This window comes from Panthera pardus, unplaced genomic scaffold (genome assembly GCF_024362965.1).
Source record: "Panthera pardus isolate Hobbes unplaced genomic scaffold, ASM2436296v1 HiC_scaffold_4, whole genome shotgun sequence".
Lineage (NCBI taxonomy): Eukaryota > Metazoa > Chordata > Mammalia > Carnivora > Felidae > Panthera > Panthera pardus.
Genome location: NW_026526969.1, coordinates 11,766,749 through 11,786,161, shown reverse-complemented (window position 1 = coordinate 11,786,161; position 19,413 = coordinate 11,766,749). Strand labels below are relative to the sequence as shown.

Sequence of the window (19,413 nt, the reverse complement as noted above, 5' to 3'; positions counted from 1 at the left end):
GGCTTTTGTGATGCCAGAGGGAAAGATCCAGAAAATCTCAGGTCTGTAAAGCAAAACACTGTCTTAACCGGTAACTAGAACAAATGAGATCCAGTAAAGTGGCAAGAAAAGGGCAGCACATCCACAAGAAGGGATACGACGGTGCTTGGAGTCATCAGTCATTAGAATGCACAAGTTAAAACAAGTTACACTGATCAGAATGGAAAAAATGACAGTGATGTACAATAAATACTGGTAAGGATGTGAATGGTGATTGGTAATATTTGTATACCGTGGGAGTGGGTAAACTGACCTGGAAATACCTTTTAAAATTCATGTGTGTGGGGCACTTGGGCAGCTCAGTCAGTTGAGCGTCCGACTCTTGGTTTCAGCTCAGCTCATGATCTCATGGTTCAGGAGTTCCAGCTCCGCATCGGGCTCTGCACTAACAGCACGGAATCTGCTCGGGATTCTCTCTCTCCCGCTCTCTCTCTGTCCCTCTCCCGCTTGCACACACACTCTCTGTGCAGCTAACAAAGTTATGGAACTTTCTCTGTCAAAATAAACATTTAATAAAAATAAAAAATCTTTAAAATTCATGGATGTGCCTTCTCATGCAGTGGCACTGCTAACACATTTATCCATCCCCAAGAAATTCTGTACACGCGTGGATGTGTACACAGGGAATTCTGTCAACAGGATGTTTGAGATGTCCGGGTCACCCGAAGAGGTAATAAAACGCTGATCAAGCAGTGGCGTGCATAACACATTTGATAAAACATGGATATGAACTTTAAAAATGAAAAGGGATTTCCGCAACTAAATATTTGTATCCGTTAACATCACACACACACACCCATATACGTTACAATGGAATGTGGTTAAGGTCATAAACCGACCAGCATGAATGGCTGTGAGAAGGGAACAGAATCAGAGTTTGAAATGAAGAGAAAAATCAGGCACAGAATGGCCTCCATGCAGAAACCAACATTGAATATAAATGTTTTGAACCCACTGGTATGATTAACACTGTTCCCCAGGACTCCTCCAGAAACATTAAAACAAAAATTAAAGGACCTGAGAAGTAAAACTCCTCATCGTTGTATGCTGTTTAGTTTTAGCCAGAGTTTCACGGCTCGGGTGCCTAAACGATGTCTGTGTCTTTTCTGGCAATTTCAACCCAACCCAGCTTCCAATAAAATTGTCGTGGCTGCTCCATTTGTTGGTTCCTCCATACTTTAACTTTTTTTTTTTTTTTAGGTAGACTCCATGCCCAACGTGGGGCTTGAACTCACAACCCTGAGATCAAGAGTTGCACACTTTACTGAGCAGCTGGTGTCCCTGTCACTCTGTACTTTTAAATGTTCTTGCTAGGATGAAGGAGCCCCCAGCTGGGAGTACCTGCACCGCGTTGCAGAGGTCATTTTGTGGGAGAGACTGCATTGCTCAGTGCACCACGGTGCCCCCTTGTACCGTTTCAGCTGTGCGCCTCCCTGCAGAGCTGAGTCCCCGGCTTCAGCCAGCAGTGGCCAGGTGACTAAGTTTAGGTCCACGGAATTCGAGCTGGGGGATATGTCATCTTCTGAGTCATATTCGAAGAGGGCTGTTGTTCCCCACTGCCTCCTCCTCCCTCCATGGGCTGTGACAGCACCATGGTGACAAGGGTAATACCTGAGGACAGGGCTTGGCCAACTGGGCCTGGGAAGGGCCGGGTGGAAACACTTCAGGCTTTGTGGGTACAGCCCCTCACAGCTGCTCAGCCCCGCCTCCACATGTGACAGCACCTACACAGCCAATGGGGATGGCCTGGCTGTGTCCCAGTAAACCTTTATGTATGGACACAAATTTCAATTTTGTAGAATTTCACATGCCATAAAATATTTGATTTTTTTTTAAAAACTGACAAATGTAAAACCCAATCTTGGCTTACGGGATGCACCAAAAGGCAGCAGGCCAAATGTGGCCCATGAACTGTACCTTGCTGACTCCCTTTTAGGGGATGGAAAAGTAACAAGATAAAGGGGACCCTTTCTCTAGAGAACATCCTGGACCGGAGCTATCCTATTTCCCTGGACCGCCCGCCTGGTAGTTTAGAATTGTACATGAGATCGCCATCTTCTCTCTTACCAACTAATCCAACACTGATACAGAATTAGCCAACAAAAAAATGAACCACAGTCATTTCTTCTAAACTGCAACATATATATTCTTCCCAAACCTAGTGGTATGCTAATGACTTAAGAGTAAGTCACAGGAAGAAAATAAAGGGCAGCCCATTCAAAACCTCTGTAATATAACAAGAGTTCTAGCACAATCAGTAGCAATCCTAATAAAAGATGTGGTTTTAAAATATTAAGTTCCGAATAAAATATGCAGTATTTCTATCTTTAGAAAAATGTGTGCTCACATCTTGATTTCTAAATATCACACTTTAGAGTAACAGTTTACTCCAAGGCTGATCAGGAAAAATAAGACCACGGAACATTTATCTGTACCAGTAAACAGGAAGTGCTCAGGAACTGATCAGAAGGTATGGCAGAGAGGAGGAAAATGGGGCTCTGCCCATGCCACCCCCCCCCGCCCCTGCCCCCCAAGTAGGAACAACTAATGAGCTGGCATCTTCTGCAGAACTCTAGAACCTGGTCCAAAATTTCTAAGTATCAGGCGAGGCTTGATGAGGCAGGGGCACAGCTGTGCAGCCAGATAGATGACTCTCCTGCCCGCCTACCACCTCCACCCCTGCCCCCACACCTCAGATCAGCTACCAAATGGGTGACAGCCTGCATTCCAGGCCAGTGGGTTGTTCTCAAACAGCTGCAGAGTGGGCTTCACCTGCTGGACAGAGGTCTGTAGGAGGGTTTCGAGGGGCATCCTCTTGTTTCCTGGACCCACATCAGTCATGGGCCTGGGCAGCCTCCCAGATGGCTCATGCCGAAAGCATTTAAAGGCACAAGTCCAGGGGCGCCTGGGTAGCTCAGTCGGTTGAGCATCGACTTCAGCTCAGGTCATGATCTCACAGTTCGTGAGTTCGAGCCCTGCATCGGGCTCTGTGCTGACAACTTAGAGCCTGAAGCCTACTTCGGATTCTGTGTCTCCCTCTCTCCCTGCCCTTCCCCTAGTGGCTCTTTCTCTGCCTCTCAAAAATAAAGAAACTTAATAAAAATAAATAAATAAAGGCAAGAGTCCTGGCTGTAGCCAGCTGGGGCAAGAAATGACAGTCAAGGTGAGCAGCAAACTGAGACACCTGGGAAAGAAGAGGTTGAGAAAGGAGAGATGTGTGGGAATGAGGGCTTCTAGAAGCTTCCGTGCATGCCAGGAAATGACGTGTGCCCTGGGTGGGTCACAGGCTTAGAAAAGGTCGAGAAGTCGCTAGGCTCTCACTATGGATGGGCCTGCAGGTTCAACAGAAACGAAGTGAAGGCTGAGGCAGAACCGGAACCAGCTTGGCTGAGCAGTGAAGGCATGCTTGATAAAGAGCCAGTCTGCAAAGACTGGGACAACATTGTTTTTCCTCTTTTTCTTTCTCCCCACCTCTTTTTTTCTGTTTGTTTTTTTTTTTTCTTTTTTCAGCTCCAGGTGTTTTAAGCAAAGTGAGAAAATACACCTAACTCTTAAGTTACTGGAACAGAGAACAGTGGCTGCACATGACAAGGAATACATACCTACTGATACGGAAAAGTCAATAAAAAGAGCACACAAGAAACAACACAAACTCTGGGGTGAGGGGAAAATTTGATTCCCAGAGCTGCTGATTATATTTAAAATGCCCAGTTTTGGGGTGCCTGGGTGGCTCAGTCAGTTAAGCATCTGACTTTGGCTCAGGTCATGATCTTGTGGTTCATGGGCTCGAGCCCCCACGTCTGGCTCTGTGCTGGAGCCTGCTTGGGATTCTGTGTCTCTCTCTGACCCTCCCATCTGCTCCTGCTCAAAAATGAACATTAAAAAATATGTCCAGTTTTCATCAAGTAATTGTAAAACGTGCAAAGAAACAAAGTATGGTCTACTCACAGGAACGAGTAATTAACAAGCTGTCACCATGAGTCCTACCTCTCTGGTCACTGGGGATGGATCAAGAGTGTGCCACGCTTGGTGGGCAGCTATTTGAGACTATATTTAAACACAAACTCCAGCAGAACCCCAAAGGCTTGGGAGAAGAGCCTGGTTAAGTCCACTCGGGAGGCTGTCTCTAAGAACTAATGCGGGAAAAGCCAAGAGAGATTTGAAAAACAGAATGAAGAGAGACGTGCTTTTCAATACGTGGCAAAACATCACAGAGACAGAGCAATGAAAACATGGTTTAGCTCATCACAATTCTAAAAGAGGTCTGTAAGACAGAATCAAACAAGCCAGATTCAGAGTACTTACAAGCTATGAGTTAGGACTGACTGCAAATAGGAGAAAACCCAAGATAACCAAGCGGCTAGCAGCTCCATCATCCAAACCAGCCAACCGCTGGCCTGCGATGTCTACCAAAGCCCAAGCAGGAGCCCCCGTCGAGTCTCGCTGGCCTTAGATTAGGCATCCATCCCAGGAACTAAACTGGGCTCACAGGGCGGGCGCTGTGACTGGCCTGCCAGGGAATGTGCTGGCTCTGGGGTATCAGCTTCCCTTTCTAAAAGGATGTGGGGAAGAGCACTGAGCACACAAAAAGGAAAACCACTGCAAATGATCATTTAATCCATGATAAAGACAGTATTTCGAGTCAGGGACAAAAAGATGAGTGGCGTAGACAACTAGCAGTTCATTAGGAAAATAAAAATCAGACACATCAAGCCACATCTTGTCAAGCAAAATGGAAAAGATCAACGAATGACAATTTTTTAAAGGTTGTTTCACATAAAGAGAAAGAATACTTGGTATGTAACTGGGTTGCAAAAAGAATTTTCCTGTGCTCCATTTCTTTCAGACAAGAAATAACAGTACTTCATCATTGCATGGAAATTTATAGGGCACAGGGCAGTCACTGAATCATTTTCTCAAAAGAAATCATTCTTGCTCCCAAATTCCTGTATCTAACATATGTGAATTACATAATAAAAATGAAAAAAAAAAAAAGTATACCTCCACAATATTAGGATGCTTTATAGCTCCAAGGAACAGAAAAGTCTCAAGTCCAACAGGTGTAAGGAATGTGAACGACCTTCACCTTCCGGGTACAGAGCGGCTTCCGAGCTGGCGAATTCACCATCCGTGTGCTCCCTGCCTGCGGTTCTGCCCTCCCTCAGCTCACCACCCTGACCTCCAGCCCTGAGTCACAAGACGCAATCAACAGGTATCCAGATGGACAATGCCATTCTGCCCTGATTCATCAATGAAGAATCGCCCCAAATACTTCCCTAAACATCCTGTTGGCCAGTGTTTGGTCAGACTCTCAGCCCCAAACAGCCTCTGGTGAGGGAGGAAAACCAGGCCACACCAAGGCACTGCCATGAGGAGGAAGGGCTCAGCACAGCTGCCGACCTGCTGTGTGGACACTGAGTGAGGAAGGAGACAAGGACAGGACACTGTCTCTGGCGTCCTGTTATGCACATGGCCCCTGGGTCCCTCACACAAGAACTCTGTCGCTGTACATCTGTAGGCACCCCAAATACTGTCAGGAGCAGGAAAGAGAAGGGTATTTTCTACACACGCCTGTCTTCAGTGTAACAAACACTCTGTTTTGTTAACAGAGCTGCACCCTGCCTTTGCACACTTAATGACTGTGTTTTTATTAAATCAGCTAAACCCAAGACAGGCAAACACTTTTAAGGTATTGTTTGCCTTCTTTATTAAAGAGCAGATCAGTAACGATGGGCATCACTATTTATAAATGCCAAAAAGAGAGTGAGAGAATAGATAAGTAGTGAGGTACTTCTCCAAAAGGTTTAACGAAATTTCTCAGAGCTCTGTTAAGAAAAGTAGAGTGGACACCCGTGTCCCGACCACTATGTTCAACACTAAGATCTTGCTACTTTCTGCTTCATCTACTTATGTACGCATAAGCTGCACTTACGTACTTCAAAGCTGCAGACATCATGACAGCTTACCTTTCTGTTCCGCATGGCATCCTAGAAAGATTCCCATCCATAACCACCATTATCACACTTCGGAAGAGTAACTAATTCTGTAATATTACCGAATACCATTCCACATTCAAATTCCTCTCAATGCCTCCCAAGTACATACGTGGATGTCTTCTTGAGTTGGATGTTTTGGGGATCCGATCAAGGATCACGCACTGCATCTGATTATGTCTCGTTAGTCTCTTTGTATTGAAAGAGTCCCCCTGACCCTTTCTCTCTTTTTAAAAATGACATTGGCTTTTAGAGATCAGGCCAGTTGCCTTGGTGAATGCCCCACAGATTTCGCTGATTGATTTCTCCACTGAAGCTGTTCCTCTCTTCTGTGTTTTCTGTAAAAGACTAAGCGCTTGATTAAAAACCATATTAAATATCCTGCCAAGACTATACCCCAGTGCAACGTACGTACGTACCTCACACTGCATCTCAACAAGAGGCACACAATGTCACCCCTGGTGAATGGGGGTGAACAATCATTCCATTGTAAAGGTTACCTTTTACAGGGTCAGTGAGGAAGATGTCTGTGGGAGATTCTCTGGCACTGCACAAACTCCCAGTTTCCTTTGTGTCAAATGATCCTGGCATCCACTGATCATCTTTGCCTAGATGCCCTAGGGGTTACAAATTAGCAATTTTTCAAATTCTATCATTCCTCCTACATTTATTAGTGGACACTTTTCTGTAATAATCAGCCTTTCCACAACTGTGCCCACTAAAAGGGCAGGGTGGAAATTCTTTCCTTCTAATTACAGAGTAAGGCGTTTGGGCAAGATTTGTCTCCAATGGTGGAAATGAGCTCAAGCCCCTTTCTCTTTTTCTGTATTGCTGTGGACAGACTTTTTTGTTTATTCGAATGTTGCCATCAGTCATAGTCAGTCTGTTTGATCATCAAATTACCTCAAATTTGGCCAAGGAGAAACCCTGCAGGCTAGCTTCTGGGACCTCTGACATCTCCCCATTAATCTTTGAGTATTTCCTTGTTTTCTGTCACAAGAGGTCCCAGTCTCATCCTGGACACTTCAGGGCCCAGGTCTAGAACCAGCTGTCTCTCCGGGGAGTCCTGGTTCCTTGTGTGGGAAATGCTGGCACCATATCTGCTCATCTGTGGGGGGGTGCCATGGCTTCTGGACCCTCAGTGGACACAGCTAAGAGATATACAACTTCTAAAAAATAATGAGCAATACTTTCAGTTCATATTTCTCATTATGGCAAGGTTTACACAGATTCTTGTTTTTATGGTCACCTCTTCTCTTAAACTGGGGGTTTGGGCTCTGGTATCTCCAATGGTTTCTTTTTGCCTTATCTTACAATATACAAAAACTGGATCCAAAATAACACCAGGATTACTAATAAAATTAATGAGCCATGTTTATAATTTTTTGCAGGTCTTTGTCCTTAAACATATCCCACTGAAAACATACAGTCATAATTCTGCATTCACAAGTTTCTTGTAAAAATTATTTTCTCTGTGCGGTTACCAATTCGATATAAAGATGATTTCTGTTTTCAATTTCAGAATGCTTTTATTTTCTATTTTTGAATATGTAAATAATTTTACATTTATTCAAAAGTCAAAATTTCATAAAAAGGTGTAACGAAAGAAATGTTGCTTCCATCCCTGACTCTAGCATGTTCACTCTTGCCTCCAATTCATTTTATTAGTTTACGGTTTATCCTTCTAGTACTTCCCTTTGCAAAAATACGCGAGTGTGTGTGTGTGTGTGTGTGTGTGTGTGTGTGTGCATGTTACTTCCCGACTCTTACACTGAATGTAGCGTGATATATGGTGTTGTGCACTTCCCTTTCCTTAACAGTCTGTTGGGGTATAGTACTTCAAATTTGTCACACGTATCACTTATAATGCATACTGTACTATAAAAATACAAAAACACACTGGGGGCATTTAGTGTGAGAAATCTGTCCTGATAATTACTAAACCATGGGGAGATACTTCCTACCGACACCAATTTCAACATCTGCTACGTAAACCAAACATACATCATGTGTGTACAAAGCCGTCCTTACTTGGGCACCTCAAGTGTCTCATGCTGTCAGCTGCTGCCATGTGCTTTTCCAAAGGCCTCATACTCCCACAATGAGCATCTTCAAAATCTGGTACCACGTCAGAATTATGACTTCTAGTGCTACATTATCTCTAGAAAAAACAATGTATTCACCTATTCCAAATTGATAGAATCCCCCTCAACATTAATTCCTTTCTTCCACAGAGTTTGATTTTTCTCTTTGAACGCTTTCATGTATGTAAAACATTTATATAGTTCCACTCCAGCATCAATTACCTGGTGATCAGTAAGCTGTGACTCTGTAAATGCTTTTATACTTTTGTTGCACTCTGTGATTTTAGCGCCGTGACTGATTTCTCTGAGACACAGGTTAGATTCATAGGTAGATGCTAATATACGGGACATTGTTGGGGCTGTCTCTCCACATGAGTTCTTTGATATTTAGTACTGTATGACATGGATACCCCCCGACATTCATTCCAGAGAGAGCCCACAAACCCCCGCCCCCTTGTCTTCTGATGCCAATTAAACACTGAATTTCCACAGGAGGGGGTCTCCACATTATTACAGTCATAAGGTTTCTCCTGGGTTCTCTTGGTTCTTTTGTCTCGTGACAAAATTTGACTTCGCTCAGGAGGGTTTTCCATATCTGCTGCATCTTAGGGTATCTCTCTTGTGTGAATTACCTGATGCTTTGTGAGAGTCGATTTCTTGCAGAAGGACTTCCCACATTTGCTACATTCATAGGGCTTCTCCCCCGTGTGTGCGCGCTGGTGAACCGTGAGCGTCGACTTCATACAGAAGGACTTCCCACATCGCTTACACTCATAGGGCTTTTCCCCTGTGTGAGTTCTCTCATGATTAATGAGGTTTGACTTCACATAAAAAGTTTTCCCACATTCCTTACATTCAAAGGGGCTCTTCCCTGTGTGAGTTCTCTGATGGACAGTGAGGTGTGATTTCATACAGAAAGATTCCTCACATTCATTGCATTTATAAGGTTTCTCTTCTGTGTGAGTTCTCTGATGTATGGTTAAGGCTGACTTATAACAGAAAGATTTCCCACATTTGTCACATTCGTGGGGCTTCTCCCCAGTGTGTGTTCTCTGGTGTTCAATGAGGTGTGACTTCTGGAAGAAGGTTTTTTTACATTCCTTACACTCATAGGGTTTCTCCCCTGTGTGTGTTCGCTGATGTTTAGTGAGGTGGGACTTCTGGAAGAAGGTTTTCCCACATTCCTTACATTCATAAGGTTTCTCCCCCGTGTGTATTCTCTGGTGTTGACTGAGGGCTGACTTCATATAGAAGGATTTCCCACATTCATTACATTTATAGGGTTTCTCCCCCGTGTGAGTCCTCTGGTGTACAGTTAAAGTTGACTTATGGCGAAAGGTCTTCTGACATTCGTTACATTCATAGGGTTTGTCTTCCGAATGTGTCCTCTGATGATCGATGAGATTGGACTTCATGGAAAAGGCTTTCCCACATTCACTACATACGTGGGGTTTCTTTCCCGTGTGATTTCTCTGATGAATATTAAGAAGTGACTTCACATAGAATGACTTCTCACATTCATTACACTTAAAGGGCTTCTCTCCAGTGTGAGTTCTCTGGTGTATGATGAGGGTTGACTTCATATGGAAGGCCTTCCCACATTTGTCATACTCATGTGGTTTCTCCCCTGTGTGCGTTTTCTGATGTTTAGTGAGGGCTGATTTTTTATAGAAGGACTTCTCGCATTCATTGCATCCATAGGGTTTCTCCCCCGTGTGGGTTCTTTGATGTACTATTAGGATGGAATTCATGGAGAAGGCTTTGCCACACTCGTTACATTCATAAGGTTTCAAACCGGTGTGAATTTTCTGATGTTTAGTGAGGTTTGATTTCACACAGAAGGTTTTCCCACATTCCTTACACTCATAGGGTTTCTTCCCTGTATGAGATACTTGATGGATAATCAGGGCTGATTTATAGCAGAAGGACTTCCCACAATCTGCACATTTATAGGGTTTCTCTTCTGTATGCTTCCCCTGGTGTACGTGCAGGGCTGACTTACAGTAGAAGGATTTCCCACATTCATTACATCCATAGGGTCTCTCCCCTGTGTGTGTCCTCTGATGGTCAGCAAACTGTGACCTCTGTAAGAAAGTTTTCCCACACTCACTGCATTTGAAAGGTTTCTCCCCCGTATGTGTTTTCTGATGTTTAGTTAAGTTCGATTTCACACAGAAGGATCTCCCACATTCCTTACACTCATAGGGTTTCTCCCCCGTGTGAGTCCTCTGATGATGACTGAAGTTTGATTTTGCGTAGAAGGATTTCCCACACTCGGTACACTGATAGGGCTTCTCTCCTGTGTGAATCCTCTGATGGACTTTGAGGGCGGAGTTACGACGAAAAGACTTGTTGTACTCACTGCACACATACAGCCTCCTTTCTGACTGTGTCCTCTGCTGACCAGGAGGGGCCAACTGAACGGGGGCTGTGTCACACTCACTAGGCTTCTCTCCTGGGTGAGATCCCGGATGGTCTGTGGTTGTGATTTCTGAAAAGTTTTCCCACATTTATTACTTTCACATGGTTTCTCTCCTGTGTGTATCTTCTGGTGCTGAGTCAGGTGAGACTCCTGGTAAAAACACTTCCCACAGTGACTACATTCAAAGGTTTTCTCTCCCGTGTGAGTTGCAGGAGGTTGAGTGAGATGGGACTTCTTGCTGAAGTTAGTCTCATTTTCATTAGATTCTTGGGTTTTCTCCTCCACGTTAACTTTCTGATGTTTTGAGAGGGCTGACTTCTCACAGTGTGACCTCAGTGTGACTCTTCCTTGTGTGAGTTTCCTGAAGGACTTGGCGGGCTGACTCATCACTGATATTTCCCCCATGTTCTGTACAATCAGGGGATTTCTCTTCTGTTTGAGCCCTTGTAGGTGGAATGATGGCTGACTTATTAAGGAAGGTTTCTCCAGGGGTGCCTGGGTGGCTCAGTCGGTTAAGCATCCGACTTCAGCCAGGTCACGATCTCGCGGTCCGAGAGTTCGAGCCCCGCGTCAGGCTCTGGGCTGATGGCTCGGAGCCTGGAGCCTGTTTCCGATTCTGTGTCTCCCTCTCTCTCTGACCCTCCCCCGTTCATGCTCTGTCTCTCTCTGTCCCAAAAATAAATAAAAAACGTTGAAAAAAAAATTTAAAAAAAATAAAAAAAAATAAAAAATAAAAAAAAAAAAGGAAGGTTTCTCCACATTCATCATCTTCAAAAAGTAGTCCCAAAGTTTGAATTTTGTGTTGCTCAGTAAGGTCCTGAGTCTGACCGAGGGATTTCCCGTCTTGGCTATGTGCATCAGATTTCTTCCCAGTAGGAATATTTTCTTGATTATTAGCAAAAAGAAATTTCTCACATGCAGTAATTTCATCAGAGTTCTTACTTGAATGACTTTTATCACTAATAATGGATTCTGAAACATTTTTCAAACTCTTTCTACATGAGTCATACTCACAGGGTGTTTTTCTGCAAACATTATCTCTCTTCTTAGTCAGAGATTTTTTGTTAATGAGTGAAACTCGCCACAAACATTTATTTTGGTTTTCCTGGCTTCTGTCTATAAGGTCATAAATAAGAAAAATTAAGTCCACTTTAAAGATGTTAACACATTTCCTCTGATTACCAAGATCAAGATAATTAACACATCCATCACCTTACGTAGTTAACAAAAGTAGATTGTGCGTGTGGTGAGAATGGTCAACATCTACTCTCAACAACTTTCCACTGTTCTTACCGTCTTAGTCCCCGTGCTGTGCATCACACCCCCAGAACTTGAATAAGTCATTTGTGAGGGAAAAAAAAATCAAGCTGATCTAAGACAACCATAATAGCATTTAGTGCTAAAAGCAATGGAGAAAGAATGACAAATCCTTCAAGACTAAAAGTAAATCCCAATAGTTTCATATGTAGACAAAATGGTACTCAGGTGAAGTAACGCCAGTGAGTCTGAACATGCAAGAATGCAGGTAAATATTGTTTTCATGAATTCTTAAAGAACCTACTAGAAAATGAACTTCAATCAAGAAATGGTAGGAGTGCCTGGGTGGCTCAGTTAAGCGTCCAACTTCGGCTCAGGTCATGATCTCACGGTTTGTGAGACTGAGCCCCATGTCAGGCTCTGTGCTGACAGTGCAAAGTGTGCTTGGGATTCTCCCTCTGCCTCTCTCTCTGCCCCTCCCCAGCTCGCTCTTTCTCTCTCTCTCTCTCTCAAAGGAAGGAAGGGAAGAAGGAAAGGAAAGGAAACAAGAAACAGTAAAATGTAATACAGCAGGAGATTGCTTCTGAGCACTGATTGGTTGAACTGGGAATCAAGCCTGGAAGCGGGGCCTGCCTATGAGAATACAATGAAAACATAAAGGACTTCAGATCTTAGAATTATTCGATGTTAAATTATAAACGTCCCCAAACCGATCCTCCCCAACTCCCCAGCGCAGTAACACCTCCCACCACCATCATCATGTTGCTCAGATGGAACGCTTGCCTCCCCCCATCACATGCCACATCTGACTCAGCAGCCAATCCTCCTCTCTAAACACGCAGCCCCACCTCCCCATGTGCACCAGCTCCTTATGCTAAGCCGCCATCACTTCTCATCTGAAGCAATGCAAGCATGTCTCCCCCACTGAAACCCAACAGCCCACACAGCTCACCATCTAGGCTAACCTGACTAGTGCTCTGCTGTCTTTGTGACAGGACTTTACTCCTGCAGGAAACTCCTGCCCAGGAAGCTACAGATTGCAAGTAATTTTAATATTCAGTTCAGAAGCTTCCCCAAAACCCTTTTTTTTTTAAATTTTTCAAATTATTATTTTAGAGAGAGAGTGCTAGCAGGAAAGACGGGCAGAGGGAGGGAGAGAATCTGAAGCTGGCTCCACACTCGGTGCAGGGCTCGATCCCACAACCCACAATGATTGTGACTTGAGCCTAAATCAAGAGTTAGATGCTCGGGGGCGCCTGGGTGGCTTGGTCGGTTAAGCGTCTGACTTCGGCTCAGGTCATGATCTCACGGTCCGTGAGTTCGAGCCCCGCGTCGGGCTCTGTGCTGACAGCTCAGAGCCTGGAGCCTGCTTCCGATTCTGTGTCTCCCTCTCTCTCTGACCCTCCCCCATTCATGCTCTGTCTCTCTCTGTCTCAAAAATAAATAAACGTTAAAAAAAAAAAAATTAAAAAAAAAAAAAAAAAAAAAAAAAAAAAAAGAGTTAGATGCTCAGCTGACTGACCACCTAAACACCCTTTCCCAGAAAGCTTTCAAATAAACTGCTTAACTTTCCAATAAATAATAAACTTTTTCTCCAGGACTCTTCAATCCTTGTTGTGTTCACACATCCTGAACTATTACACTAGTGTCCTTACCCAATGGTTATCAAGATCCTGTCTGAAACCATACCCTCAAATCCCACAAATAACCTGATTTTGTTCACCCGCCTACAAGGCACTACTGAAACTGTCAGGGTGAGCAATAAATTCAAATGTGCCATATTGGCAGGCGATTCTGGCAGCGTGCTCGTGGGGCCAGCCCTGCATACGGTCTCTGTTTCTACTTTTAATCACCACAATCGCACCCATCTCTGATTTTCTTGGACAGTAGTGGCCACAGAAATTCTTCTAAAATAGTCTTTTGCAGAAATCTGTTAACAGCTGCCCATTTCACCAAAAACAGAGTCAAAGCCCTTACCATGCCCTGTAAAACATCATCTGGGCTCTGGCTGACTCTCTGAAGTCATCCCCTACCAGTGTTCCTCTCAAATGCATCCTTGCAGCCACAGTGGCCCCCAGAGCACTTCCAACAAACACCTGCCACAAGAGCACGGCCCAGGTATTCACTGTGCCTGGAACCCCTAGAATCCACATAACATTCAATTATCTGCTCTAAGGTGGACCTCATCAAAAAGGTATTCTCTGACCACCTTTTTTTTTTAATTTTTATTTTTTTAATGTTTATTTATTTTTGAGAGAGAGAGAGATAGAGTGTGAATAGGGGAGGGGCAGAGAGGGAGACACAGAATCTGAAGTAGCTCCAGGCTCCAAGCTGTCAGCACAGAGCCTGACATGGGGCTCAAACTCACAAACCATGAGATCATGACCTGAGCTGAGCCACCCAGGTGCCCAGGTGGGGTGTCAGAGAGCACACCCCACTCCATCTGCTTTTAGCCTGCTTTAATTGTCTTCACGGGTCTTGTCACCACTTGATAAGTAAATTTTTTAGTTATATCTATCTTCTCCTGCTAGCTTGTAAGCTCCAAGAGCTCAGGAAGATTGTTACATTTACTGGCTTATCTCCAACACAAAGAACATGAGTGGCACATAGTAGAAATATCTGCAGCAGAATGAATGAATGAATGAATGAATGCACACATGGGGGGGAACATAAAAAGAAAATACACCATGAAAATGGAGGAAGATGCACCCTAGAGAAAGAAACAGAAGATGCTAAGATGACGCAAGCAAGGGTTCAATACTGGGTGTCAGGCAGAAAAGGACAGCACTGGTATTTACAAGTGATGAAGTAGGGCGATTTGGGTGATTGGAGGTCTGCTAGCTCACTGTTCAGCTACTTCCGAAGGCCTCAGGGCCCAAAATAGAACTACTGAGACACACACCAACCTCAGAACCAGCCCATCCGGGACCTGATTTCTGTGGGCTTCATTCTCCATAATGACTAACTCACCTTGATCACCCTGATCTGGGGATTCTCCCCTTGATGGCCACAGCTCTTCTCCTTGCTCCAACTTGAAGATCACCTCCGGTTTGGTGAGGCGACACCCTGTGAGTGGGATACAGGGTAAAACTCCTCACGGGCTGCTTGGGTATCAGGGCCCGTGGAGGACGAGGAAGGTGCAGCTTCAGGAGCCACATGATAAAGGTGCCCATTTGAACCTTTCATTAGGGAGGCAGGAACACATCCTTTCTATGCCCAATGCGAACATCTTTGACCCATGAGATGTACACACATTATCACTAAACACTCCTTCAAGGGCCCACAAACTCTGGCAGCTAAGAACGAAGAAAAGAAACGCATGCTATGAGACATTACACAGGGAACACCCCTCACCCACTGAGACCAGGTGGCTGTAGTTCTCCAGCATCACGTCCTGGTACAGCGTCCTCTGTGTGCCTGTCAGTTGTAGCCACTCATCCCGGGTAAAGTCCACAGTCACGTCCTTGAACGACATGGATCCCAGACCAGCGCATTTCTGTTCAAGCCAAAGAGATCAGTATTAGGTGACATGAAACAGATATGTGAGGACTCTTAACATGCTTACTCTGAGAGTTTACAACAAATATTATACATGTTGCCTACTCTGTATCTTGTTTTGTTTTTATTTTGTGGGGTAAACTGATATGACAGGAAAACCCAGTGTATTAACTTATTAATTCAAATAAAAAAACTACACTTCCTACTGTGTTTCTGAAACTGTCCCACCCTGCCAAGAATATTAAGCTAAATCAGTCCTCTTTTCTTCCCCCTGCCCTTAAGGAGCTTAAGCCTTAGTAAGGAGACAAATCACATTTACAAACACTTATCCTGTAATACGGTATTATGAGAGGTGCATGGGAATCATGTACAGTTAGTGTTAAATAAGGGTAGACAATATGGTTCTATTGTGTATTGTCAGGTTGTGCTTCATCTAGCAGGGGATCTTTGTTAATGTGGCACCATTACACAAGCAGAGCCAAGGAGGCATGACAAACACCCAGAAGTGTGACAGGAGAACGCGGTGTAGGACTCTAAGAAGATAAAGTTCTGCAAAGGTGTTCAGGGATACATTACAGAGTGAGTCCGGGTCTTAGTCCTATAGCTGAGTGTCTCTAAAATACTGCACCCTCACCCTAGCAATAAATTTTTGAGCACCTCCAATTAATTTATTAATAAATAATATATACACCCTGTCAACCCATGCAATAATGATAGGCTTAATTTAACTTTTTTTTCTTCCCCCTGGCTAAAAGTTTAATGTAGACAATTGACTGTTTCCTTCCTACTGGAGCATCCTGGGCCCTCTATAGGCGGGAGGTAGGACACTCAAGATAACGAGGAGCCAGTAAGGATTGAAAGCAATCACTGTCACAGCTGCAATGTTTACACTGAAACACAAGACAGATCTCAAATCAAAAACTTCCAAAAACCCGACTTTAAAACTTAAGGTACCAGGAAAAGAAGAAATTAAACCAAAACCCAGCTGAAAGAAATAATAAAATCAGAACAGAAATAAACAAAATAGAAAAACAACAGATAAAATGAAAATAAAAGCCGGTTTTTCAAAGAGATAAACAAAATGGATAAACTTTTACCTAGATGGACTAAGAAAAAACAGCAAAGTCTCAAATTACTAAAATCGGAAAAGAGTAAGGACATTACTACCAATTTAGCAGAAATAAAAAGGCTTATAAGACATTACTATGAACTACAGTGTGCCAAAACACTGGAAAACCAAGAGGAAATGGATAGATTACCAGAAACACAAAACCTAGCAAGACTAAATCAGGAGGAAAATAGATGATCTGAACAGAACTGTAACTAGGAAGGAGACTGAGTCAGAAATGAGGAATATAGGGACAAATACAAGTCCAGGACCTCATGGCTTCACTGTTTCATTCTATCAAAAATTCAAAGAAGAGCTAAATTACAATCCTTCTCAAACTTTTCCAGAAAACTGAAGAGGACTTCCTAACTCACTTCCTAACTCATTCTGTGAGACCAGCATCACCATGATACCAAAGCCAGAAAAAGACACTGCAAGAAAACTACAGACCATTATCCTTTACGTACAGATGCAAAATCCTCAACAAAATTCTAGCAAACCAAATTCAGTAGTATATTAAAAGTACTACATACCATAACCAAGTAGTTTATTCCTGGAATGTGAAGATAGTTCAAAATATGAAAACCAATCAACATCATATACTACACATTGACTGAAGGAAAAAAAAAAAACATACGATAATCTCAACTGATGGAGAAGCATCTGACAAAATCCAGTACCCCTTCTTCATGAAAAAACACTCAATAAGGGGCGCCTGGGTGGCTTGGTCGGTTAAGCATCCGACTTCGGCTCAGGTCATGATCTCACAGTCCGTGAGTTCGAGCCCCGCATCGGGCTCTGTGCTGACAGCTCGGAGCCTGGAGCCTGTTTCAGATTCTATGTCTCCCTCTCTCTCTGCCCCTCCCCTGTTCATGCTCTGTCTCTCTCTGTCTCAAAAATAAATAAACGTTAAAACAAACAAAAAAAAATTAAAAAAAAACAAAAACAAAAAAAACACTCAATAAACTGTGAATAGTAAGAACCTACCTCAACATAATAAAAGTAATACATGGAAAACCCAGAGAAAACATCACATTCAGTGGTGAAAGAAAGTTTTTCCTCTAAGACCAGGAACAAGACAAGGATGCCCAATTTGCGCCACTTCTATTCAATATAGTACTGGAAATTCTAACCAGAGCGATTGTGCAAAAAAAAAAAAAAAAAAAAAAAAAAAAAGAGAGAGAGAGAAGATATTCAAATCAGAAAGGAAGAAGTAACACTACATCTATTTGCAAATAGTATGATCTTGTATGCAGAAAACCCTAAAGAGTCCACAAAAAAACTGAGCTAATAAAAGAATTCAGCAAAGTAGCAGGAAGGATACAAAGTCAACACACAAAAAACAGTTCCATTTCTATACACTAACAACAATTTGAAATGGAAGTTATAAAAACAATCCCATTTACAATAACATCAAAAAGAATAAAATACTAGGAATTAACAAAGGAGGTGAAAATTTGTACAATAAAAGCTACACAACACTGCTTAAAGAAATTAAAGACATAACTAGATAGAAACACACCCCACATTCATGGATTGGAGGACATAACATTGCAAAGATGTCAAGATGCTACCTAAAGCGATCTACAGAATCAACGCAATTCCTATCAAAATCCCAATGATTTTTTTTTAACTTTTTTTTAACATTTATTTATTTTTGAGACAGAGAGAGACAGAGCATGAACGGGGGAGGGTCAGAGAGAGGGAGACACAGAATCTGAAACAGGCTCCAGGTTCTGAGACGTCAGCACAGAGCCTGACGCGGGGCTTGAACTCACAGACCGCGAGATCATGACCTGAGCCGAAGTCGGCAGCTTAACTGACTGAGCCACCCAGGCGCCCCTAGAAAAACTCTTCTTAAAATTCCCATGGAATCTCAAGGGACCCCAAATAACCCAAAACAATCTTGAAAAAGAAGAGCTGGAGGACTCATTATTTCCTGACTGCAAAACTCACTACAAAGCTACAGAAATCAGAACAGTGTGGCACAGGCAATAGACAGACATATAGACAAATGGAATAGAGAGCCCAGAAATAAAACCTCACATACAAGGTCAGATAGTTTTTTGTAAAAGTGCCAAGACCATGAAATGGGTAAAAGACAGTTTTTTCAACAAATGGCACTGGGAATACTGGGTATCCACATGCAAAAGAATGAAGTTGGAACCCTATTTAACACCACAGACAAAAATTAAAGTGGATCAAAGACCTAAATGTAAGATTTAAAAGTATAAAACTCTTAGAAAAAAACTTAAGGCAAAATCTTTATGACACTATACCTGGCTATAATTTTCTGGATAGGACATCACAACAAAAGGGCAGGCAACAAAAGAAAAAACAGATAAATTGAACTTCCTGAAAATTACAAAGTCTGTGCATCAAAAGACACTCTCAACAGAGTAAAATGCAACCCACAGAATGGGCCAAAATATTTGTAAGTAATATATTTGATAAGGTGTTGATACCCAGAATACACAGAGAACTCCTAAAGCAAAACAACAACAAATCACAAACAGCCAGTTCAAAAATGGGCAAAGGACTTCAGCATTTTCCAAAGAAGATACACAAATGGCCAATAAACACATGAGAAGATGCTCAACATCACTGATCATTACAGAAATGCAAATTAAAACTACAATAAAATACCACCTTGCACCCATTAGGTTATGATAATACATACACACACACACACACACACACACACACACACACACACACCCAAATGCTGGAGAGGATGTAGAGATAGGGGATCCCCTGTGCACAGTTGGTGGGGATGTGAAATAGTACAGCCATTATGGAAGGGTGTGGCAGTTCTGCAAAAAAAGTTAAAAAACAGAATTACCGCATGACCCAGAAATTCTGCTTCTGGATATAAACCCAAAAGAATTGAAAGCGGGGTTGTGAAGAAATGTTTGTACACCTGTATTTATAGCAGCATTATTCACAATAGCTGTAATGTGGAAACAACCCAGGTATTCCTCAACAGATGAAAAGATAAGCAAATGTGTTATA

General features: G+C 42.9%; 2 protein-coding genes across 5 annotated transcripts in view; both read right to left on the bottom strand.

Annotated features, from left to right (window-relative positions):
- Positions 1-19,413, bottom strand: part of LOC109251177 (zinc finger protein 81-like) — a 32,621-nt gene that overhangs the window by 3,955 nt on the left and 9,253 nt on the right. For 3 of the 4 annotated variants that reach the window (XM_053893982.1, XM_053893983.1, XM_053893981.1), the window contains exons 4-7: positions 15,150-15,291; positions 14,766-14,861; positions 11,288-11,654; positions 10,856-11,017 (exon numbers count right to left, since the gene is read on the bottom strand). In XM_053893982.1, coding sequence (XP_053749957.1) covers positions 10,858-11,017; positions 11,288-11,654; positions 14,766-14,861; positions 15,150-15,291 — 765 coding nt within the window. In that variant the 3' untranslated portion in view covers positions 10,856-10,857. Of the gene's footprint in view, positions 1-10,855; positions 11,018-11,287; positions 11,655-14,765; positions 14,862-15,149; positions 15,292-19,413 lie in introns of those variants that run through there. The other variant, XM_053893984.1, reaches the window with a different exon arrangement.
- Positions 7,485-10,637, bottom strand: LOC109251172 (zinc finger protein 268-like). Its single transcript, XM_019422541.2, has one exon. It carries the CDS (start codon positions 10,624-10,626, stop codon positions 8,722-8,724), a length of 1,905 nt encoding a protein of 634 aa, XP_019278086.2. The 5' UTR covers positions 10,627-10,637; the 3' UTR covers positions 7,485-8,721.

What these genes read in the sequence shown, in the direction of transcription:
- LOC109251172 (XM_019422541.2), bottom strand. Translation starts at nt 10,626, where the DNA reads ATGTGGGAAAACTTTTCAGAAATCACAACCACAGACCATCCGGGATCT.